Source organism: Primulina eburnea, chromosome 4, assembly GCF_022965805.1.
Source record: "Primulina eburnea isolate SZY01 chromosome 4, ASM2296580v1, whole genome shotgun sequence".
Lineage (NCBI taxonomy): Eukaryota > Viridiplantae > Streptophyta > Magnoliopsida > Lamiales > Gesneriaceae > Primulina > Primulina eburnea.
This window is the reverse complement of record NC_133104.1, coordinates 4,686,015-4,706,567: the sequence shown is the minus strand read 5'-3', so window position 1 is coordinate 4,706,567 and position 20,553 is coordinate 4,686,015. Positions and strand designations below refer to the sequence as shown.

General features: G+C 32.5%; 3 protein-coding genes across 3 annotated transcripts; 1 reads left to right on the top strand and 2 right to left on the bottom strand.

Annotated features, from left to right (window-relative positions):
* Nucleotides 1–1,458: 1,458 nt before the first annotated feature.
* LOC140829631 (uncharacterized) lies at nucleotides 1,459–3,427 on the bottom strand. Its single transcript, XM_073192940.1, has 6 exons — nucleotides 3,136–3,427; nucleotides 2,838–3,019; nucleotides 2,695–2,731; nucleotides 2,548–2,598; nucleotides 2,344–2,432; nucleotides 1,459–2,082 (listed from the first exon to the last, which is right to left on the bottom strand). The coding sequence occupies exons 1-6, from the start codon at nucleotides 3,425–3,427 to the stop codon at nucleotides 1,459–1,461; spliced, it is 1,275 nt and encodes a 424-aa protein (XP_073049041.1).
* Nucleotides 3,428–9,134: 5,707 nt separating this feature from the next.
* On the top strand, nucleotides 9,135–15,742 carry LOC140830717 (uncharacterized). The gene is made up of 11 exons (XM_073194158.1): nucleotides 9,135–9,464; nucleotides 10,888–11,052; nucleotides 11,201–11,319; nucleotides 11,473–11,547; nucleotides 11,696–11,789; nucleotides 11,885–11,944; nucleotides 12,128–12,193; nucleotides 12,270–12,368; nucleotides 13,630–13,674; nucleotides 14,985–15,087; nucleotides 15,251–15,742. The coding sequence occupies exons 1-11, from the start codon at nucleotides 9,342–9,344 to the stop codon at nucleotides 15,337–15,339; spliced, it is 1,038 nt and encodes a 345-aa protein (XP_073050259.1). The 5' UTR covers nucleotides 9,135–9,341; the 3' UTR covers nucleotides 15,340–15,742.
* A 741-nt stretch (nucleotides 15,743–16,483) lies between these two features.
* On the bottom strand, nucleotides 16,484–18,660 carry LOC140830716 (BI1-like protein). The gene is made up of 4 exons (XM_073194156.1): nucleotides 18,264–18,660; nucleotides 17,355–17,468; nucleotides 17,014–17,171; nucleotides 16,484–16,918 (listed from the first exon to the last, which is right to left on the bottom strand). The coding sequence occupies exons 1-4, from the start codon at nucleotides 18,532–18,534 to the stop codon at nucleotides 16,712–16,714; spliced, it is 750 nt and encodes a 249-aa protein (XP_073050257.1). The 5' UTR covers nucleotides 18,535–18,660; the 3' UTR covers nucleotides 16,484–16,711.
* Nucleotides 18,661–20,553: the final 1,893 nt, after the last annotated feature.

The following is a 20,553-nucleotide window of genomic DNA, read 5'->3' as shown; positions in this document are numbered from 1 at the left end:
CAATCCCATGCTGCTTTTTTTATTTTTCTCCCACTACTTAAAATGTCACAGAACAGGACAATGTCTTCCACAAACAATCATCTACACCCAATCGTCGCATAACTTGAAGCCACAACCAGTTTCAATTTCTTTTGAAGAATAACCCACACCTAGGAAGTGCTCCTGGTTCTGTTGTTGTCGCCTCTGTCGCTTGAACCGGCTGGTGGGATGGTTGGAGGGGTAAATCCTGGCGTCGTCAAAGGAATTTCTGTCTCAATTTCTCACCAACCAAAGGTTCTTCATGTTTCATTTTTAAAATATTAACTGTAAAATGTGAATTTCTTTAAGTTGCAATGGATGGCAAGCTGCTTGGTTCTTTTTGGGTCATATTTTTTTAATTTTAATTTTGAGGGGCTGTTCTCCTGTGGGTGGATGCATTATCTGGGATATCTTTGAAGATGAAAACTGCTAATGTTACATTTGGTTTTTGGTCAGAAAAGAGTAGATTGAAACGGAAACGAAATGTAACGAATATTGTATGCAGATTGTAGGATGTGTTGATGGAACTTGGAAGAACGATAAAGTGATCAATAATTGATAATTGACTCCTGTTATTTTGGAACTTTAACTAACGCCCTCCATTTCTTTCCTATCCTCTCTGAATAAGCCATTCAGAGAGGATAGGATGGAATTTGTGTGCGGTTGTACGTGAATATTAAAAGAGAAAACATGATTGTTGAGCATTCAAACGTTCAATAGATCTCAAATCATCATCAAAAATATGATAAGAAAGTTCATCCTCAATTATTCTTGGTAGTGGTGTGTCTTCTAAATACTCAGCACTTATTGATGGAAAATCAAAATCATCAAGTTTCATTTTGTATTGATGCAACAACCTTCGTATCTCAAGCAATAACTTATTGATGATAAGTTACTTGATGAAATTTCTCTACCATAATCTTCACACATGCTAGGATGGAGCTCATCCCAGAGTTCTCGAACTATTGTTGGTTGACAGAACACCAGTATGGATATAAATAACCTTCTCAATGAAGATGACATTCTAACAGAGCGTGCTTCTTGTAGACATTGTATTACATAATCATCCTGTTTGAGAAGTTCTCTCGTTTGAGCAGACTCCTTAAATGTTGAATATGTTATCCCATTCACAGTCATCAGATCTTCAAAAGATGTCAGGCCCCTGACATGATTTAAAAGGATACGAAGATAAAACGTCTCACCTTCAGATGGCGACACAACATATACTCTTCCAACCACTTTATTGTTGCGTCTTCGACATATCCATTTTTTTTCAAATTTTATCCATGTGTAATATTGTGAAAATTCTCGATATAAATACTTTCCAGTCAAGTCAGGATCACAATTTATTTTGAAAAATTATGTAAGTATAGTCTTCGAGTTGTCATTATCTGTAAGTAGATCACTTACGCATTGTTGGGGGTCAAAATAAATAAAATGTTAGTTTGGTTTATGTAGTTGTAACCTAATGACTGAAGGATACATCCTACTGAACTCAAATGAGAAAATTCGCCAAAATGCTTCAGGCGCACAAATCCACCTTCCATCCACGTACTGTTGGATTTCATCACAATTTTGTTCATTTCGTAACTCTAGTGCGACCCGATCAGGACCTTTATGGATGTACTTGTATATGTATTTGACACACTTAATCCCTCCACATACTTCAACATTAATATGACAACCATATTTTAATAAAGGCCAGGGATTGTAAGGGACAACCCAACCATTATCAATGAAAACATCGTCATTGTTGGGAATTGATACTTGGCCACCTTCACGTCTTTGATACAAAGGATATGAATCATTTCCTCGAGATGTGTATTCCACAAATGGCTTGGGAAAGTTCTTCTTGCATTTACCATTTACCACTGATGGACAATTAGGATTCATCGATCCACAGGGCCCATGTATCATATGGTGGACAACTGCTTTGTGTAAGTTGGGTTCTTCTGTTTGTAAAGGTATTTCAGCATGCACAATTGAGTCAAAGTGGTCGGGAGTACAAAAATTGTCATTATTTTCAAATATGACCAACATATGAACTTGAGGAAGCCCTCTTTTCTGATACTCAATGATGTACGAATAAGAGCGGACCTTACCTAAAACCCCTCTATCCACAATGTCTTTCTTAAATTCATCAAACTAATTGGGTTGTTGCGAGCGGAACGAATGGGGCGTGCGTTGGAAGACCGAAATATCCTTGTAATCAAATCTGGACGGTCTTAAGGTGACTGCCCAGGAAGTAGTTGATTTTTTTATCTCATTCCAATTCGGATTGCATGTCATTGTAAGCATTATATATGGTTTTCCATATGTTTGTACCAAAGTCATGGCATCTTGATACCGCTGGTACATATCACGTGGGCTACCACCGAAAGATGATGGCAAAACGATTCTGGTACCAATATTTCCTGTATAGTGTATATGATAGATATGTGTAAGATGTGAGTTGAAACATATAGTGTGAAAAATAATATTCAAATCATTAAGTTATCGTACAATATTCAAATCAGCAAGTTATCTTACCTTCATTATTTTCACCTCCATGTAAACAATCTTGCAATCCTTGGTAAAGTTCTGAACATAGATCACGTTGATTTGAACGTATCCATCATAGTCTTTGTGTTTCAATCTTTACATAATTTTCAACCATATATTGTTGAAGTAGACGACCTCCTCTAAGAATCAAAGATGGTGAATTTTCTCGTATCTGGATAAGAACATAATTTACACTATATGAATATTGATGTAAATATAAATTTGAACTTTTTTTAATTAAAAAGATAAAGCATAAAGTCCGATGTTTTTTCACTAACCTGTAGCATATACGCATAGTAATTTAAGCATGTTAATCGGGTACCGTTGATATTTCGACTATTTAAGTCCCAACCATATGTACCATATGACAAAAGGAGGGGATATTGTAAGGGATCATAATAGCCAACTACATCTTGAATGCTGATAAGATTCACCGATTCCTTGTATAGTAATATCTCGACTGCTCAAAGTTTCTTGACACTCGTTGTCAACAATGACGGCTGCAACTTGAGATGTTGTTGGTAAACTATATTGATGTTCATTAGGTTTTTTTTTTTTGCCTGATGATGAGCCTACAGTTAGGTATATCTTCACATTTGCCAATTTGTAGAAACACGTGCACAAATGGATTGTGTTGACCAAGAATGTTTTGTATCATAAGCAAAAATTCTCGCCTTAGTTCTAGATTTTCATGAATTCTATTGTCTATATCATGATCTGTGTCTACAATCCACATCTGCATGTACCGTGGCCTACAATTCTCATTTGGTAGAAGACTTCCAATCGAGTGATATATTGATCCTTGGGCACGAAATGTGTAAATTCCATGTGTACCGGTTGTTAAGGACTCATCTATATTGAATCCCATTGATGTAAAAGAGAAAACATGATTGTAAGCCCTTATTAACCGCGAAAATGTTCGCCTTCCTCGTTATCTGCATCATACAACTCTTGCAATTCAATGTGAGAAAGGATATGATCCAAATTTGTGTTTCCATTTCTACAGCAGAATTGTGATGTTTCACCATGAAACAGTAGAGCTTGGCAATGTATACAAATTCTTGGGTCAGACAATTGCCAACGATAATTTATCTCATTTTCACCGAAATTTCTTGCTAGGTTACGATATCGACGTGGACGTGGATATCGTTGTATGTTGGTAGTGACATTGTTTTCATCGAAAATATTTCCTGCAAAAAATTTCAAATTAATCTTCAAACTAACAATTTTAAAAAGAGTTGTTGCTGGAAGAGTGAACCAATAAATTATATAGTGGAAATTTATTATTCTAAACTATTTGTAAACTTTGTTTTTAAAAGTAACTCATTTTCCAAATCTATGACGATGTATACTATATATTGCAAAATTTCAATTTTTTTTCTCCTATATGTTAAATGAAATTATGAAATAATTTTTTTATTATTTATATGAATTTTTGAAAAATATGAGTATTTATTTTAAATAAATTAATTTTTGTTGTACAAAACTATGAAATAAGACATTTAAAAATATACAATGTGTTCAAATTTAGTTTTACATGTTTAAAAATATATTTAATATAAGATGCTTCCTATTTGATCTTTAAATTAACTTCTAAAACATTTAAATGATTAAATATTTATGCAAAAAATGTTGACATTTAAAAAAAAAATCAATCACCTAGTTGATGGACTCTCATTGAAGTCATTACATATTAAATGTATAACGTGAGAGAGGAAATTGATGGCAGAAGCAGTAAAATGTATTTTTTTATAAAAAAAAATACACATGTATGTCACAAATATAGAAATTTGGTGAATCAAGTATTTAGCAATTTAAAACCAATTAAGTCAACATATTTTGATTAAATTATTTATTTTTATTTGAACACATTGATAATGGATAAAGCTGTAAAACATATATTCAATCGACTATTTATTTGGATATAGTAGAATACCTCGATGTACAGAATTTGGCCTTGGTAGACGTGTCCACGCTCGTAATTTGATGTCAAAGTATGAAAAGATATCGGCTCTGAGCGACATGTTTGTCGCACTGTAGTCACATCAACAACTGTCATGAACAATAGATGTGGATCTTTTTTAAACTTCGTAGTAATATTTGAGAATGAGAACTATTTGGGATATTTTGTACAATACATCAAAGTAAATAAATGATTGTTTTGCCAAGAAAATATTGTTTAACTTTACATTGTGGATATTATTCCAAATTTTGTAAAAGATACTTACGATTTTCACTGATTTTATGAGCTGATTCTTGAATCATTGTAGTTTGTGCAACAAAATCACTACTACCAATATTAGACTCATCTGGAATTGATGATCTTTCATTATCTTGTCTCCTTCGATAATTTGTTAGACGGCGAGTCAATTCTATGTTCCTTGCATCCTCATTCATTGATTGTCGTCTGGTACGTTAAGCCAATCTCCAATTTATGTGTTGATTTGTTGAAAAATATATTCGTTTTGTAAGTGTTTTTTGCATCTACCACTCATCAAAAGTATCACTTATAGACTATGTAAATATTTTTTGAACTACGTATTATACCATTCTGGTTTGAAGTAGAAATGGAGGTAGTAAATTCCATTCTTCTAATTTGGTAATTTGATCGACGTCGAGCAAGGTAAGATTGTCGTCGTTGTTGGGTCATAGAATGTATCCTTTCACGTTCGTTATGCGTTAGCATTTGTCGCCTTTAAATGATGTAAGAGTCGGAGCTAGAATTTGTCATGTCTTACATAGAATTATAGACGAATAGTTAATGTACTTACGAAAATAAAAAAATAATAGTGGAATACAATTCAAAACAAAAGCGGAATGGAGTGGTTAATGATTATTTTTGCATGTATGTACATGGAAATATCGTCAACTATTTGAGGTTATATTTTGCCAATATATCATCGTTTTTGCCTATATATGAAAGATATAAAAAAATTAAATATATTAATGCTATTGTATTATTATGTTGATTGATCATGAATGAAATTGATTTTTAAAATATAAATATCTTAATCATATTTTTAAAAATTTTCCACAATATAGTATTAAAATGTTTTATTGAAATTTTGTATGAAAAAATAGCGTACCTGTGAAGATCTTTGTTGTTGATTTGCGACGTTATTTTGTATAGAAAACATATTATTGACATTATTGTCTGATAAATGATCTACCGAAGTCGTGGCTTTCAATTTTCAATATTTAGATATCTGCAAGAGAAATATATTCTCATTACATCAAAGTCAACATAAAGAATAACCTAATATACACTGAGTGAAGAACACATTGCCTAGACTATTTAAAGAATCTTCATTAATCTGACACTAAATATGATAAATTTATTGGAAGTTTTGAAGAAATAGTAAAAGAGAAAGCGTTAGAAAAGCAGAAGATTAGAGTTTAAATTTTTGTTTTTAAAAAGATGTAAAATACATATGCAATGCAGAATCATGATAAATGGTACAAAATTGTAGTCCAAATATTAATAAATGGTCTCGAGATCTGTTTCATTTTTGAACGCATACGAAATGTGGCGTCTCTTAAGGCAGTTTCAAGTTGTGAGAGTCGTGAAATGCAGCTAATTGGATGAGAGTAAATTGACAGCGCTTATCACAAATGAATCTAAGAACACCGAATAATGAAGATGAAAAAAACCTGAGAGAAAGTTGGACAAATTTAAAACCTTGATCTTCAAATATAAATTTGAATTCATAAGGGGGAAACCGAAACTAATATTCAAAATGTGGGTCATATTTTCGGGATTTTAGAATTCAACGGTCAATTAAAAAAATGGAAAACACTCATAAGGTGTAAAAACATTATAAAAAAAGAAAGGGATAAAAATCAAAATTTTGTAAAAAGATCACCAAGACAATGTTTAGTTACTCTAGCATGCCCAATTTTAATAAATAGTAAAAGATATAAAATATGTAATAGTAGGTTTATATATATTTGTATATATATATATATATATATATATATATATATTTATAATTTGTATATATATATATATATATATATATAATTAAAAAAATATTATATGACATTATGGTCACTATTCCGTAGGGATAAAATTAATAATGAGTATTTTATGATACTATTTTATAACGAAAGAACTCATAATAAAATCTGAAGTTGATCTCTTTCAGCTTCATCAATGAATGAACAAAAATTCCATATAAAAATCTAAAAGAAATTATGTTTTAATGTGTAAATGAATATGGATTGACAAAGAAAGATAAAAGTAAAATCATTAGTACATAAAGGAGAATTTAATAATTAGATTATTCGACAATATACAAACCTGAAATGAATAAATAAATCAATTTGTTGATTTGTAGTGATTACCTATGGAAAATGGTATCCAGAGATCCAGAAAATGAAGTCATACACCAAGATAGCCCGTCTCCACGATCCTCACACAAAAGTTTTATCAGTGAGATACATCCACAATAATATCATAAATTCATTCAAATAACTTAACAATATCAAACTTTTGCCTCATTGCTTAGTCTATAAAAACTCATAAAATTTTAGTTAACATGTCTTTGGAATTTTTCACATAACTTGACCAAAATTCACCAAATTTTCATTATTTTAATTTTGTCGGAAAGCTAACTCATTCTATAACACATTTCAATTGTTCAACGCTTAGTGAATAATTATGTCGTTTCAATGGTTTGACAATTGAAACGACATAATGCATACTATTTTAAATCTTCTTCAATCTTTGCACAATGTTACCTCTTAACATACTTATATAACACATTTTATGCTTAATATTCGCGTACAACGTCGCACACAAATTTCATTCTTCTAATTTACTCCCTTCACACAGGAACACTATAAATTTAAGGCAGGATTAAAATTCCGAGCCTTCTTAACAGATAAAAGAAACAAACATTGTGCAAATATTTACGTACAACGTCGCACACAAATTTATTTCAATTTTGTGTACGATTTAATGTTATCAATAATTATGTCGTTTCAATTGTTTAACAAAATACACTTACTATTTTAAACCTTCGTCAATCTTTACACAATGTTACCTCTTAACATACTTATATAACACAATTTATATTTACTATTCACGTACAACCGCACACAAATTCCATCCTATCCTCTCTGAATGGCTTATTCAGAGAGGATAGGAAAGAAATGGAGGGCGTTAGTTAAAGTTCCAAAATAACAGGAGTCAATTATTGATCACTTCATCGTTCTTCCAAGTTCCATCAACATATCCTACAATCTGCATACAATATTTGTTACATTTCGTTTCCGTTTCAATCTACTCTTTTCTGACCAAAAACCAAATGAAACATTAGAAGTTTTCATCTTCAAAGATATCCCAGTTAATGCATCCACCCACAGGAGAACAGCCCCTCAAAATTAAAATTAGAAAAATATGACCCAAAAAGAACCTAGCAGCTAGCCATCCATTGCAACTTAAAAAATTCACATTTTACAGTTAATATTTAAAAATGAAACATGAAGAACCTTTGGTTGGTGAGAAATTGAGACAGGAATTCCTTTGACGACGCCGGGATTTACCCGTCCAACCATCCCACCAGCCGGTTCAGCGGTAGAGGCGACAACAACAGAACCAGGAGCACTTCCTAGGTGTGGGTTACTCTTCAAAAGAAATTGAAACTGGTTGCAGCTTCAAGTTATGCGACGATTGGGTGTAGATGATTGTTTGTGGAAGACATTGTCCTGTTCTGTGCCACTTTAAGTAGTGGGAGAAAAATAAACAAAGCAGCATGGGGTTGGTTTGTTGAGGAAGTGGAGGAGGAAGCAACAACCATGCTAGATTTGCGGGTGGTTTGTTTCAGAAAATCTGATATCTGGATTTTTTGTTTTTGAGAGAATCTGTTCTCTGCGTTGGATTTGAAGGAATAAGAGAGTAACGTGGGGATTTCAGAAAATGTGATGAGATGCAAAGGTATTTTTGGGTAAGTAAAAAACAGATCAAGACACCATACAGTTTTTATATGGACTTTAACTTTAATAAATAGTAAAATATTATTATTATTATTTAATTAAAACTTTTGTATAAATATTTTTAAAATATTCAAAAATTAATTAAAATTTATAATCAAAATTTTCATATAATGAATGATTTTTTTTAAAAAAATTATTTATTTATTAAATAAAATTTTGATAGATAAATAATATACGATTTTTAAATAGTGTTTTCTATTTTTTTTATTAGTAATAATTCTACTCAATCAGTATATCAAATGCAATGATAAATAACTTAGTTTGACTGCATGATTGTTATGTTTTTTTTAATATATCATCATTAAATATTTTTATCATATCAATAATTTTAAGTAATTATTTAAATCTTCATACTTATTTTAATATTCTGTGCATCGCAAATACGTATATATACGAAATAGGAATTGTCTTTAATATGCAAAAACATCATAAGAAAATGTAATTGTCACGTCTAAAGATATTTCTCAACTTTTTATAGAATGAATCAAATAAGAAATAAATGAGCACTTTGATTAAATTAAAATAGTTAAATAAATGAAAGCAATTCCAGAAATGCGATTTTAGAGTTTAGACTGAATTCAGGAAGCCTTTCGCGCTATTATGCAGAACACGCGGAACCCGCACCACTGCAGCATTCAATCGAATCAATCAAAAACCCAAATGCAACGAGTCCTTGTTCCCAAATCCCACAAAAATTACAGGAGAATTTAAACCGATCGATAGAATTTCAATCAAATCCCAGTTATAAATCATCGATAAAGTCCGTGATTTTAAGCTGAAGGCAAATGTCATTCTCATTTTTCAAGCAATCGAGGCCTAAAACCCCTCAGGAGTTGGCAAAGGCGATCAAGGATAGTTTAATGGCACTCGACTCCAAAACTGTAGCAGAGGTCAAAGCCCTGGAAAAGGTCAAATCTTTGTGTCGTTTTTCTGGATTGCGATGGAATAATTGAACTGTTTGATTGTATAAAAAAATGTGGTTTGTTTAGAGGGAGTGTATAGTGTTGTGATGCGAAATTGTTGATGTGAAATTCGTTTTCTTGACTGACAGAGACAAAAGACCTGCCTTTGCAAATTTAATGTAGTTGAGTGTTGCCAGGGACGTAGCCAGAAATTAAAGTCACACTGGGCTGAATGATTAGCGACGGCTCTTTTAAAACCGTCGCCGATAAGATCGGCGATGGTTTTGATTAATCCGTCGCAAATCAGCGACGGTTTATACAAAACCGTCGCTATATAGCGACGGTCAAAATAAAACCGTCGTAATTTTAGCGACGGATTTATTAACACCGTCGCTAATTTTATTTTTTTGTACTGGGCTATAGTCTAAAATTTTTAACAAATTCAAAAAATTTTAGCGACGGATATGCTAAAACCGTCGCTAATTTGAAAATCTAGCCTGGGCTACAGCCCACCTCAGCCTTTGCGGTAGCTCCGTCCCTGAGTGTTGCATGCTCCCAGTAGTTTTGCATGAAGCGAATATGTTTTGGAAAAGTAATTGGAAATGTTAGAACTCCCTGTCGAAGGCGTTAGGACTGATAAAGATGGTGTCTCGGTGGTTTACGGGCTCAATAAACATATATCTAAGTTTGAGCTTGACCAATAGTTAATAAGCACGTGATTCGTTGTTAGGGTTGGTTTTAATTCTCCTTCTATATTGGCGATAGATATCGATTTGACCACGGTTCTAAAACCGATGCCGGTTCTAGAACCAACGGTCCATTGGAGCTATGACCGGTTCAATTGGACATGACTTGATTAAACCTTTGCGCGTACATAGTCAAACCAATCAAATTTACTTATTTAATACTGATATTACCAAGTTCTAATTTTCTATCGAAAAAAATTAACAATAGGGCTTGAATTTAATTTATATGATTAACTTGTCTAGGTGAGGTCTAGATTGATGGAAGTTGTCTTTGATCTTCTTTGCACGATAAAGAAGTGATGCCAAACTGAAACTAAGGAAGGAAAATAGCTAATGCATGGAACATTAACAACATTTCATGCATATATCTTAGTTTGTTGCGTCAGACATTGTGATGAGGAATTGATTTATTGTTGGCTTTGAGTGGGTCTTAGCTTAGGAAAAGTGGTGCTGGAAATATTTTACTTGTGAGTAAATTATCAAACGGATGAATCTAGAATGCAGAAGTGAACGAAAATGGAAAACAATCAGTATATCATTTTATTTCTGTATATCCTATGCATATTTAGATCTGGGTATTTCATATAGGGATTCTACATAGAGTTTTGTTGTTTCCATGGGTCTGCTGTTTGATGTACGGGATTAGTTTTTATCTTCGTGTTTCTATTTTCAATTTGCTCTAGGCTTTGGAGGAAGTTGAGAAGAACATGACGGCAATGAAAACTATGTTGTCAGGAGATGGAGAAATCGAACCAGTTGCAGATCAAATTCTTCAACTCACACTTGAAATCTGTGATGAAGATGTTATTTCTCTTCTGTTTCACAAGTTACCAATTCTGGGATGGGAAGTAAGTAATTGAGGCAATAATGAACAACCTAATAAAAGATTTTACATTTATTTGTAATTAAAGCAATAATGAACAACCTAATAAAAGGTTTTACATGTATTTTATATAATTTATGTTTCCATACTTGACAAATTTTTTGACATCTCAGACCAGGAAAATTTTAGTCCACTGTTGGTCTATATTGCTTAAACAAAAGGTTGATTCCACATTTTGCTGTGTACAATACATGGAGAACCATTTAGAACTGCTCGACTTCCTCGTTGTTTGGTGAGATCCTCGATATTTAGAAAACAACTCTTCAACTTGTCTTTTAATAGCCCTTTTATGAGTATCTTGATTTCGTAGACGAAATTTACGTATCGTGTTATTCAGTAATGATGTTTTGACTAATGAGACCTACCTATTTGGTTTGGATAACAGCTATGACAACAAGGAAATTGCTCTGAACTGTGGGAATATGCTGAGGGAATGTATCAAGTTCCCAACTCTTGCAAAGTAACATACGTGTACTTGTACTGTTTTCTTTATGTCCTAAAAGCTCCCAATTTAATGTTTCTCAAGAAGTGAAAAAAGCAAGTATGCAAGGCTTGTTTTATGTTGCAGAGCTTTTCACAACAAAACAAATCCATAAATCTTGTTTCAGATACATATTGGAGTCTCCCAGCTTTGAGTTGTTCTTCAAATTTGTTGAGCTACCCAATTTTGATGTTACATCTGATGCATTTTCTACCTTCAAGGTCACATCTTTCTAAATGTTTTCCAGACATACTTCATCATTAAACTATTTTTATTCTATCATTTACAATATTGAATATATAGATAAATTTGCCAGGATCTGCTCACTAAACATGCATCGGCAGTTTCTGAATACCTGACTACTCACTACAACGAGGTTTTGTCGTCTCTTTCCTTATTTCTTTTGGAGTAATGTGCGAAGAATTTTGTTATCGAATTCCCTTCAAGGTTCAAAAAGTTTCATTTGTCCTATGTTATACTCAAAATCATGCATTGCATGCACTTGTATTTTTATACCTACTTTTGATGCATCTTAATATAATGAAATTTGTATCATCAGTTTTTTGAGCAATATGAAAAGCTATTGACATCGGCTAACTATGTGACGAGAAGGCAGTCTTTGAAGGTTAGTGCTTATATCAGCTCTTGTTTCTTCTTCTGGTTGTTATTTGTATTGACATCGTAATTGTAATGGACTTTAGCTTCTGTCCGATTTTCTTCTGGAATCTCCAAATTCTCAAATAATGAAGAGTTACATTGCTGAGGTTCGCCACTTAAAAGTCATGATGACATTGTTGAAGGTACTTCATATCCTTCCTGATGCCAAATGGTTGTAGGATTTTGTAAAATTATATGGAAAATGATTAAGAATTATAGTTGCATAAAGAAACTATGCTATTTGCTCTGCGGAATATGGTTACCTGCCTTACTACTTTTGGCATGACTTTACCCTCAAGTACATGTGCCTGTAGTATTACTCTCTTTGTCCCAAAATATAAGCTGCATTCTTTTTTTGGTTGTCCAAACCATATTGTCCAGTTTCTACATGTAGTATCATTTTTCTTGTTTTTTACTAACATATCTCTATTAATTAAGTCTTGGAAAGACGTGCAACCATTTCTTTAATGAGATAAATAAGGATAAAATAGCAAGTTAGTGTGTAAAACTTTGTTTTTCCTATGATTTTCTTAATCTGTGTAAAACGAAAAGTTTATATATTTGGGACGGAGAGAGAGAGTATTATAATTATTATTTGAAATATTTCTGGATAGTGAGCAGACATAAATCATCAGATACCTCTGACCATCAAGGGATATTTCAAGCTTTCTGGCAGTTAACTTTGAATTGTTACAATTAATTTAAGTTGTTTAGCCGTAAATAGGGGTGCTAATCGAGTAGGGTGAGTATTACCCCTTTTGTTGAATTCAAACTTGAGCTCGAATTTTTTTAGTTGGCTCATGGTTCTAAAATCAAACTATTTTAAAATTGAGTTTAGCGTGTCTTAGAGTTTGATTTAAAGTTCGATTCTTTTGATTCAAACTTAATTATCGAATTTTAGTAAACACAATTTCCATGCGCAGCTTGAATTTTTGAGCTCGATTGATTTTAAATGCATTTATAAGCTATTAATAAATATGTCCAAGTCAACGAGCTCTCGAAGAAAATAATATCGACTCAGATTTGATATAGAATTCAATAATTGCGAACACAGATCAAATATATCAAATAATATTTGATCCAGTTCAAAAGGTCACAGGTTGAACTTGATTCATTTTTACCCTTGGTTACATATAATCCAGAAAGGAAAAAAAAATATTTGAAGGGTGTGTTTGTTCAGCTTCTAGTTCTTCACAATCATTTACAACCTTACAAAGCCTATAGAGTGTATGGCCCTCTTATTAAAAATTCTAGGTATGATAATTGAAAATTCTTTACCAATTTATAACACCCCAAGCTAGTGAATATTAAAATCGTTTTTTGATTACGTGCCCTAAGCTTAGAGACAGATGTTATTGGAAAAGAGCCATTATCTAATATTTTTTCGACTGAATTTCTGTACAGGATTCAAGCAAAAACATACAAATATCCGCCTTTCATATTTTCAAGGTAATAAGCACATTATATTTTCTCACTCGCAATTTTCTCAAGTACTTAGTTTTCTTTGCAAGTTCTGGCTTTGGGATCCTTTAAATTTAAAGCATCTGGATTGAAACTTGTCAAGATTGACACTGGGACCTAATTCAACCTAAAAAACTCAAAATGAGAGGATTGTCCAAATATTTGTAACAATTATCAAGGACTTAATTCAACCGATGTGGGACATCTAATACACCTTCGCACAGAAAATGAACATTTAGGCACAGTTTGGTACATAGGATATGATAAGTAAGGGATATACAGTATAAGGATAAATCAAGGATAAATATAATGATAAGATAATATGTTGAATGTTGGTATGATTTTAAAAGAGTGATTAAATTTATATATTGACATGTAATGACAAAATTAACCTTATCACAAAAACTTATATTTCATTGTTATCAAGATCTTGTAATTGCATATCTCAATTCTTAAATTACGCTATATATATATATATGGTCCTAAAGAATAATTTTCGTTTCTTTTGTCTTATTTTGGAAATTATTTAAACAATTTCTTTTCGTTTTTCAAAGTTGATCATCGGTCAAATTTGATTTTTGCCTTTTTCTTTATTTTTTTATAATCCTTTTCATATCGAAGGGACCTAGTAACTATTTGTGTGTGTATATATGTATATATATTTGTATATATGTATGTATTTAATAAACATTTAACATTAACTTAAATGCATTTAAATAAATGGGGGTAATTAAGTAATTTGTAGTATATTTTATCATTAAATTAAAACTATCACACCTCTTACTAAGGATGTTTTATCCTTCTAAAAATGTATTTATCAATATCATGGGTTTTTTAAAAACATACCAAACGTGGGATAAGGCGGATTATTTATCAATCCCATCCTTATCCCGTGTACCAAACAGTGCCTTAGAGTGTGAAGTTTATGATACATTGTCAGATGACCCATAGTCCAACATATAACGGTGGGCTTGAGCTCTAATACCATGTGAATATGGAGAGTTGGACCTAACTCAATCCCAAAAACTAGCTAAAAGAGAAGAGTTGTCCAAGTTCATACTCAATCCTACCAATGTGGGATATCTAACAAAACTCGAATTCGTTCAGCGGACTTAAATGAGTTCAATACTTGTTGCTCTAACAATTTTCATATGTCTTGGTCGAGATTCTAGGAAAATGATATTTCAATGAGAGTCTTTTCAGGTTTTTGTACCTGACCTGGAAAAACCTCTGTACATATACAATAATCTCATTTGGTTCCGTGAAATTTTTTATTAATCTTCTTATTCTATCTGCAGGTTTTTGTAGCTAACCCAAACAAACCACGCGATGTTAAAGTTATCCTTGCGAAGAACCATGAAAGGCTGCTAGAGCTGCTCCACAATCTCTCTGTTGGCAAAGGTACACACAAGTCAGTCAAAAGTTTGAACTTGTTGAATAACTGCCACAAATCAAGACTATGTACAGAGACTTAAGTCAGATTCTGTTGTAAACAGATAAATCACCTCCAATTAACAATCATCTCTACATCATTTGCCTGCTAAATGTGTTGGTGTTATTGCAGGTGCCGAAGATGACCAATTTGAAGAGGAAAAGGAACTAATAATTAAGGAAATAGAGAGAGTGTCTCGCCTTGCAAAACTTGAATCTTAGGTGCACTTACACCACTATGTAACTACGTTGATCATCCTAACGTGATACCAGTATTTTTTTTTAATTTTTCCAGACCTTTATGTATCCAAGCTAAGCCTCGCCTATTTCTAAATTGAAGTGAATGATCGTGCACTAGAAAATTTACAAACAACTTGGTCGAGATAATGATAACGCATCGTGTGAGAACTCGGGTTATATAAACTGTTCTGCAACCAGCCAAGAAGCTATCTTTTTATAGCATTTTCTTACTTTTGTAGCTTCTTTTCTGATTGAAAGTCTGGAACAATGCTGTGTACCCTGTAAATAAATATGTTTTGCTGTGATCTCTACAAGTTGGATTACCTGTAACTAACTATTTTTCTTGATACTGCGTCCACCTAATATAGGTCTTGAATTTTTGCCATGTGTTTTGTGATTTACTTTGATCCTAATTTTGTTAAGAGGTATTTATGAAATCAATGTTTTTTTTTTTATTTTTTATAGTAGCTTCAATTACCCCCAACGTTAGTGTTTTAGAGTTTCAACTTCTGCTTAAAGGTGATGGTCAATATTAGCTGTTGTTGACTTGCTTCAAGATTTATCATTACGCATCATTTGGTTCTTAGATGAAATAATAAATAATGTATAATATGGAGATATCAAATTATATAGATAACAATAGGATATGTAACTCGTGTCAAAAGTCGAATTAAATAAAAATGTTGAAATAATCAATGTTTTAGTTTTCACATCAAACAGTGCTTAAGTACCGATTTTCCTTTTTTTTTTTGCCATTATAAATGCGTGTTAGACAGGTTGAACCTTTTGCATATAATCAAGGCCAACAAAATAGCAACTTAGGTAACAACTCCAACAAGTAAAATGTACACCGTTCAATAAAGGTACCATTTGGTTTCTTTACATTAGATAACATATGATTTATGTCATGTGGGTACTAAATTGGAATATATGAATAACATAATTATCTTCGATTCAAATAATCGTAGAAACCCTTGATGAAAACATGGATAATGAGTCTGCACCAAACTGTGCCCAACATGTATTAATAAATGAACCTTCTAACAAGAAGGTTTCCAGGAAGTAAAGTTTAATTTGTGCAATTCTTACAATTATAACTCATGCTATACATTACACATGAATGTAATTAACATACAAATTAGTAAACTCTTTACTTGGTAAATTTCACTTTCTAGCGTTCATAACATTTGATTCGGTTATAGCTAGCACTCTGCCAGAGTAGCATAACAATCAACAAGGGAGATATACAACTTCCATGGAAATCTCTCACTCTAGTCGGGTACATTAACAAAACATATTAATTGATTTACAAGCAAAGAACTAGCACGAAATAATGTGTTGTAGGCTTGTAGCCTCAGTTGTCTCCCTGCCTTAGCATCCGCAGAATGGTAAGGAACAAGTTGAGGACGTCCAGATAAAGGGTGACAGATGCCCAGATATATTCATCATATGTGAAGCGTTTGATCAAATTGTCAGTATCGTAAACTATATATCCTGAGAAAATTATGGCACCCATTGCACTGTAGATGGCAACAGAGGTTGATCCAAATGGGAAGAACATCTGCGTCCCAAATGCAAGATATCGTTCATCAGATAACGAGATGCAACAAATTAACCAACATAAGAAATGGCTAAGGGAGGGTTGGAGAGACCGACCTGAATGAAACCAGTCAAAACCAAGACGAAAAGGCTAGTAAACAAGATTGGTCCCATAAAGCTGAAGTCTTTGCCCTTCTTTGAAGCCCAGAAAGTGTATCCAGTCAGAGCTGAAACTACTGCTGATGTCAAGATTAAGGCTTCAAGCACTATTCTTCCTGTGAATTGAAATAGAGATTGATGCATTGTAAGATGCAATATAAACAAATATCCACAATTACAAGATTAAGGATAGAAACACAGCTCTTTGATTGTAATAGAGTTAGATACAAGGTGATATAGCAAGATAAGCAAACATCCGGCAAAGTTTGACTTGAAACTTATATTCAATAACTACTAACCTTCGGTATTGGCAGAGCTAACACCAACTGTGACACTCAAGGAAGCAGTGAAAAGTCCGAGGAAAATGAAGTTCAATGGGTGCTTTTGTTGATACACGAACAAGGGCCACAACACTATCCAAGATTTGAATTAATTATAATAAATATAATAACGCAAAGAAAAAACAGGTTAAGGCCATGCTTCCTGTATGCAATGAACTAGTAAAACTGAGTTGTCAGGATCTGGAAAACCAATAATTTCATTTCTCATTCCTCTCGTTGCATTGATTAATCATCCAACCTTCATTTTGAAAAATTAATCAAAACCTTAAAAACAAGAAACAGAACACGATCATGTCTGTCCATAGTTTCAAAGAAACCCATTACAGATCTTCGAAGCGAGTTGACCTCAAAACAACAAAACTGCATCATATGTTTAATCAATACACCAATATCAAATTTTTTGTTCCAATGGTATGCCAGTACTGAAGTTTTTTTTTTTAAACAACCAAGTCAATATCCTATGTTCTGAAATACAGATAACACATAGCATGAAACCCGGGGTGCAATACACAATTCATTCTAAATGCTTAACACAAACTTATGTGTGTACGTTTGTGTATGTACCATCATAAAGAGAAGCTACCAAAAATAATCAGAGAAAAAAATTGCCTCGGCAATTAGCTGCTCATATACTGCAAGGGTGGAGGGAAGATCGAGGAGTGTAACAAAGATAGGGATCAGTTAATCTGGTCACAAATGAAAGATCGGAAAACAGGGCTAAAAGCCTTGAAATTGACCCAAAAGAGTCTGCATCAACCAACCCCTTGCAAGGACTACAGTACATACATAGAAGAAAACACAGTAGAAATCTACAAGCGAAATCATAACCGAAGGGTAATACGAAGGTATTGTCGAAAAAATGCTTACAGACGAAGGGTGTGAAGAGGAGAAAAAGCAATAAGGCGGAATTGCCACGGAGAAGATCATTAATTGGCGAGTATAAAACAGTGACGGCGGATACGGCAGTGGTGAGGACGATCTGCGCGGCCAAGATACCGTAGACTTTGCGTATGAATCCCCATCGCAGCTGATTCTCGCCATACCCGATGCCAGGATACAGCATCTCGCCGGATTCCAGGTCGACGCCGCCGCCCTTCATTCCGCTGTCTCCGCTGCTCACGCCAGCGTAGCCGTACATCTTGCAGATCGTTCGTAGCCTCCGCTCCGACTATCTATAATCCTCAACCGTTTCTCTATATATTAATTTAACCATAACCATTTCTTCCCATTGACTTCACCACAATTTCCTGCCAACCAGTTTTCCAACTTCTCGTGGTAACTTCGGTGGATTATATTTGTCCATTTATATCTTTCAATTTTTCTAAATTTAGTTTTTTTAAACTATAAAAATATCAAATATAGAATTTTAGTTATTTTTTTGTGACATTATATTTGTACATGTCATATCAGAAACACGTTGTCGAAGTCATGTTCGTGTCATGTTGAAAAAATTAAAATTGTAAAAAAAATCAAGCATAATGAAATATAATTGAAATTTGATAAAATCGATGATTAAAATCGCCAAAAATCAAATATACAGAGGTAGTTAACAAGATAACCTTGGTCTAACATTAAAAAAAAATATGAGATTCTCTTGTGTATTTAGAAACACTCAAATAAACTTGAAGATTATCATTAAAAAAAAAATAAGTTTGACTAAAGTTATTCCACCAAATATCCTCTAATACACATGACCAAAATTGTAGTTGTCCTAATTTATTAATTTTATCTTTTTTATATCTAGAATAAATTAATATAATTTATATAAAATAGACTGAATTAATTTTTCAAGTATTATATTACTTGTCTAGTTATATTAAAAACGTATCATCGAATCAACAAAGTTTGAATCAAAAGTTAGTTACTTTTAAATCATGTTGATTTTATTTGGAAAAAAAACAATAATTTATATATATATATATTTTATTTTTTTGGTGATAAAATAATGAAGTGAAACTTTTTAAGAAAAATTTATTTAGGCAAAAACTTGTGTGAGACGGTCTTACGGGTCATATTTTGTGAGACAAATATATTATTTGGGTCATCTATTAAATTTTTTTACTTTTTATGCTAAGAGTATTACTTTTTATTGTGAATATCGATAGAGTTGACCTGTCTCACAGATAAAGATTCGTGAAACCCTCTCACAAGCGACCTACTCAATTATTTAATATGCTTTTCGAGTATTTCTTAAACCTATAAATAAAGCATTCATATAAATTTTTGAATATATTAAATTTACTTGTTTAGCATATTCTTTAATTAGTTTTTTAATTTTATTTTATAATACATTATCAGTACGATCTCACTATTTTTTTATACTGAAAATGCTACTTCCCCGCCATCACCGAATTCAAATTTCTTGTATCTAATTCGATGTATATTTATTTTGCTTAAGAATGCACTAATTTTCTTAATCTTTGAAATAGAAATAGAATATTCATCATTTTCCGGACATTTCATTTCTCATTCAAACGTGGCATATGCATAATTAATATATGACAAAAACTTGTGTGAGACGATCTCACATGTCGTATTTTGTGTGACATATATCTTATTTGGGTCATCTATGAAAAAATATTACTTTTTATATTAAGAGTATTACTTTTTATTGTGAATATCGGTAAGGTTGACTCATCTCACAGATAAAGATTCGTGAGACCGTCTCACAAGAGACCTACTCCGGTTGGCAAAAACTTGTGTGAGACGGTCTCACGGATCGTATTTTGTGATATAGATATCTTATTTGGGTCATCCATGAAAAATTATAACTTTTTATGCTAAGATTATTACTTTTTATTGTAAATATCTATAGTGCTGACCTGTCTCACAGATAAAGATATGTGAGACCGTCTTACAAGAGACCTACTCATATTTTATAATAAGGAGAAAAACAAATCCAAAGATATCAACATAATTATTAACTCAAATATTTGTAGACCTCGAATCAAATTTTTTTAAAAAGACATTTACCAACAAATCACGAACTCATTTCTCGACCATAGAACCCTGTTCAATAAGTGGAACACAAAAAACCCATCTTCAACATATAATCTAAAAAAATAAAGCATCATCCAATCTATCAGCGACACAAAGACATTGAATGAGCATCTCAAAATTTTCTTCTCTGGTGTCATACTAGTCTTGATCATAGCTT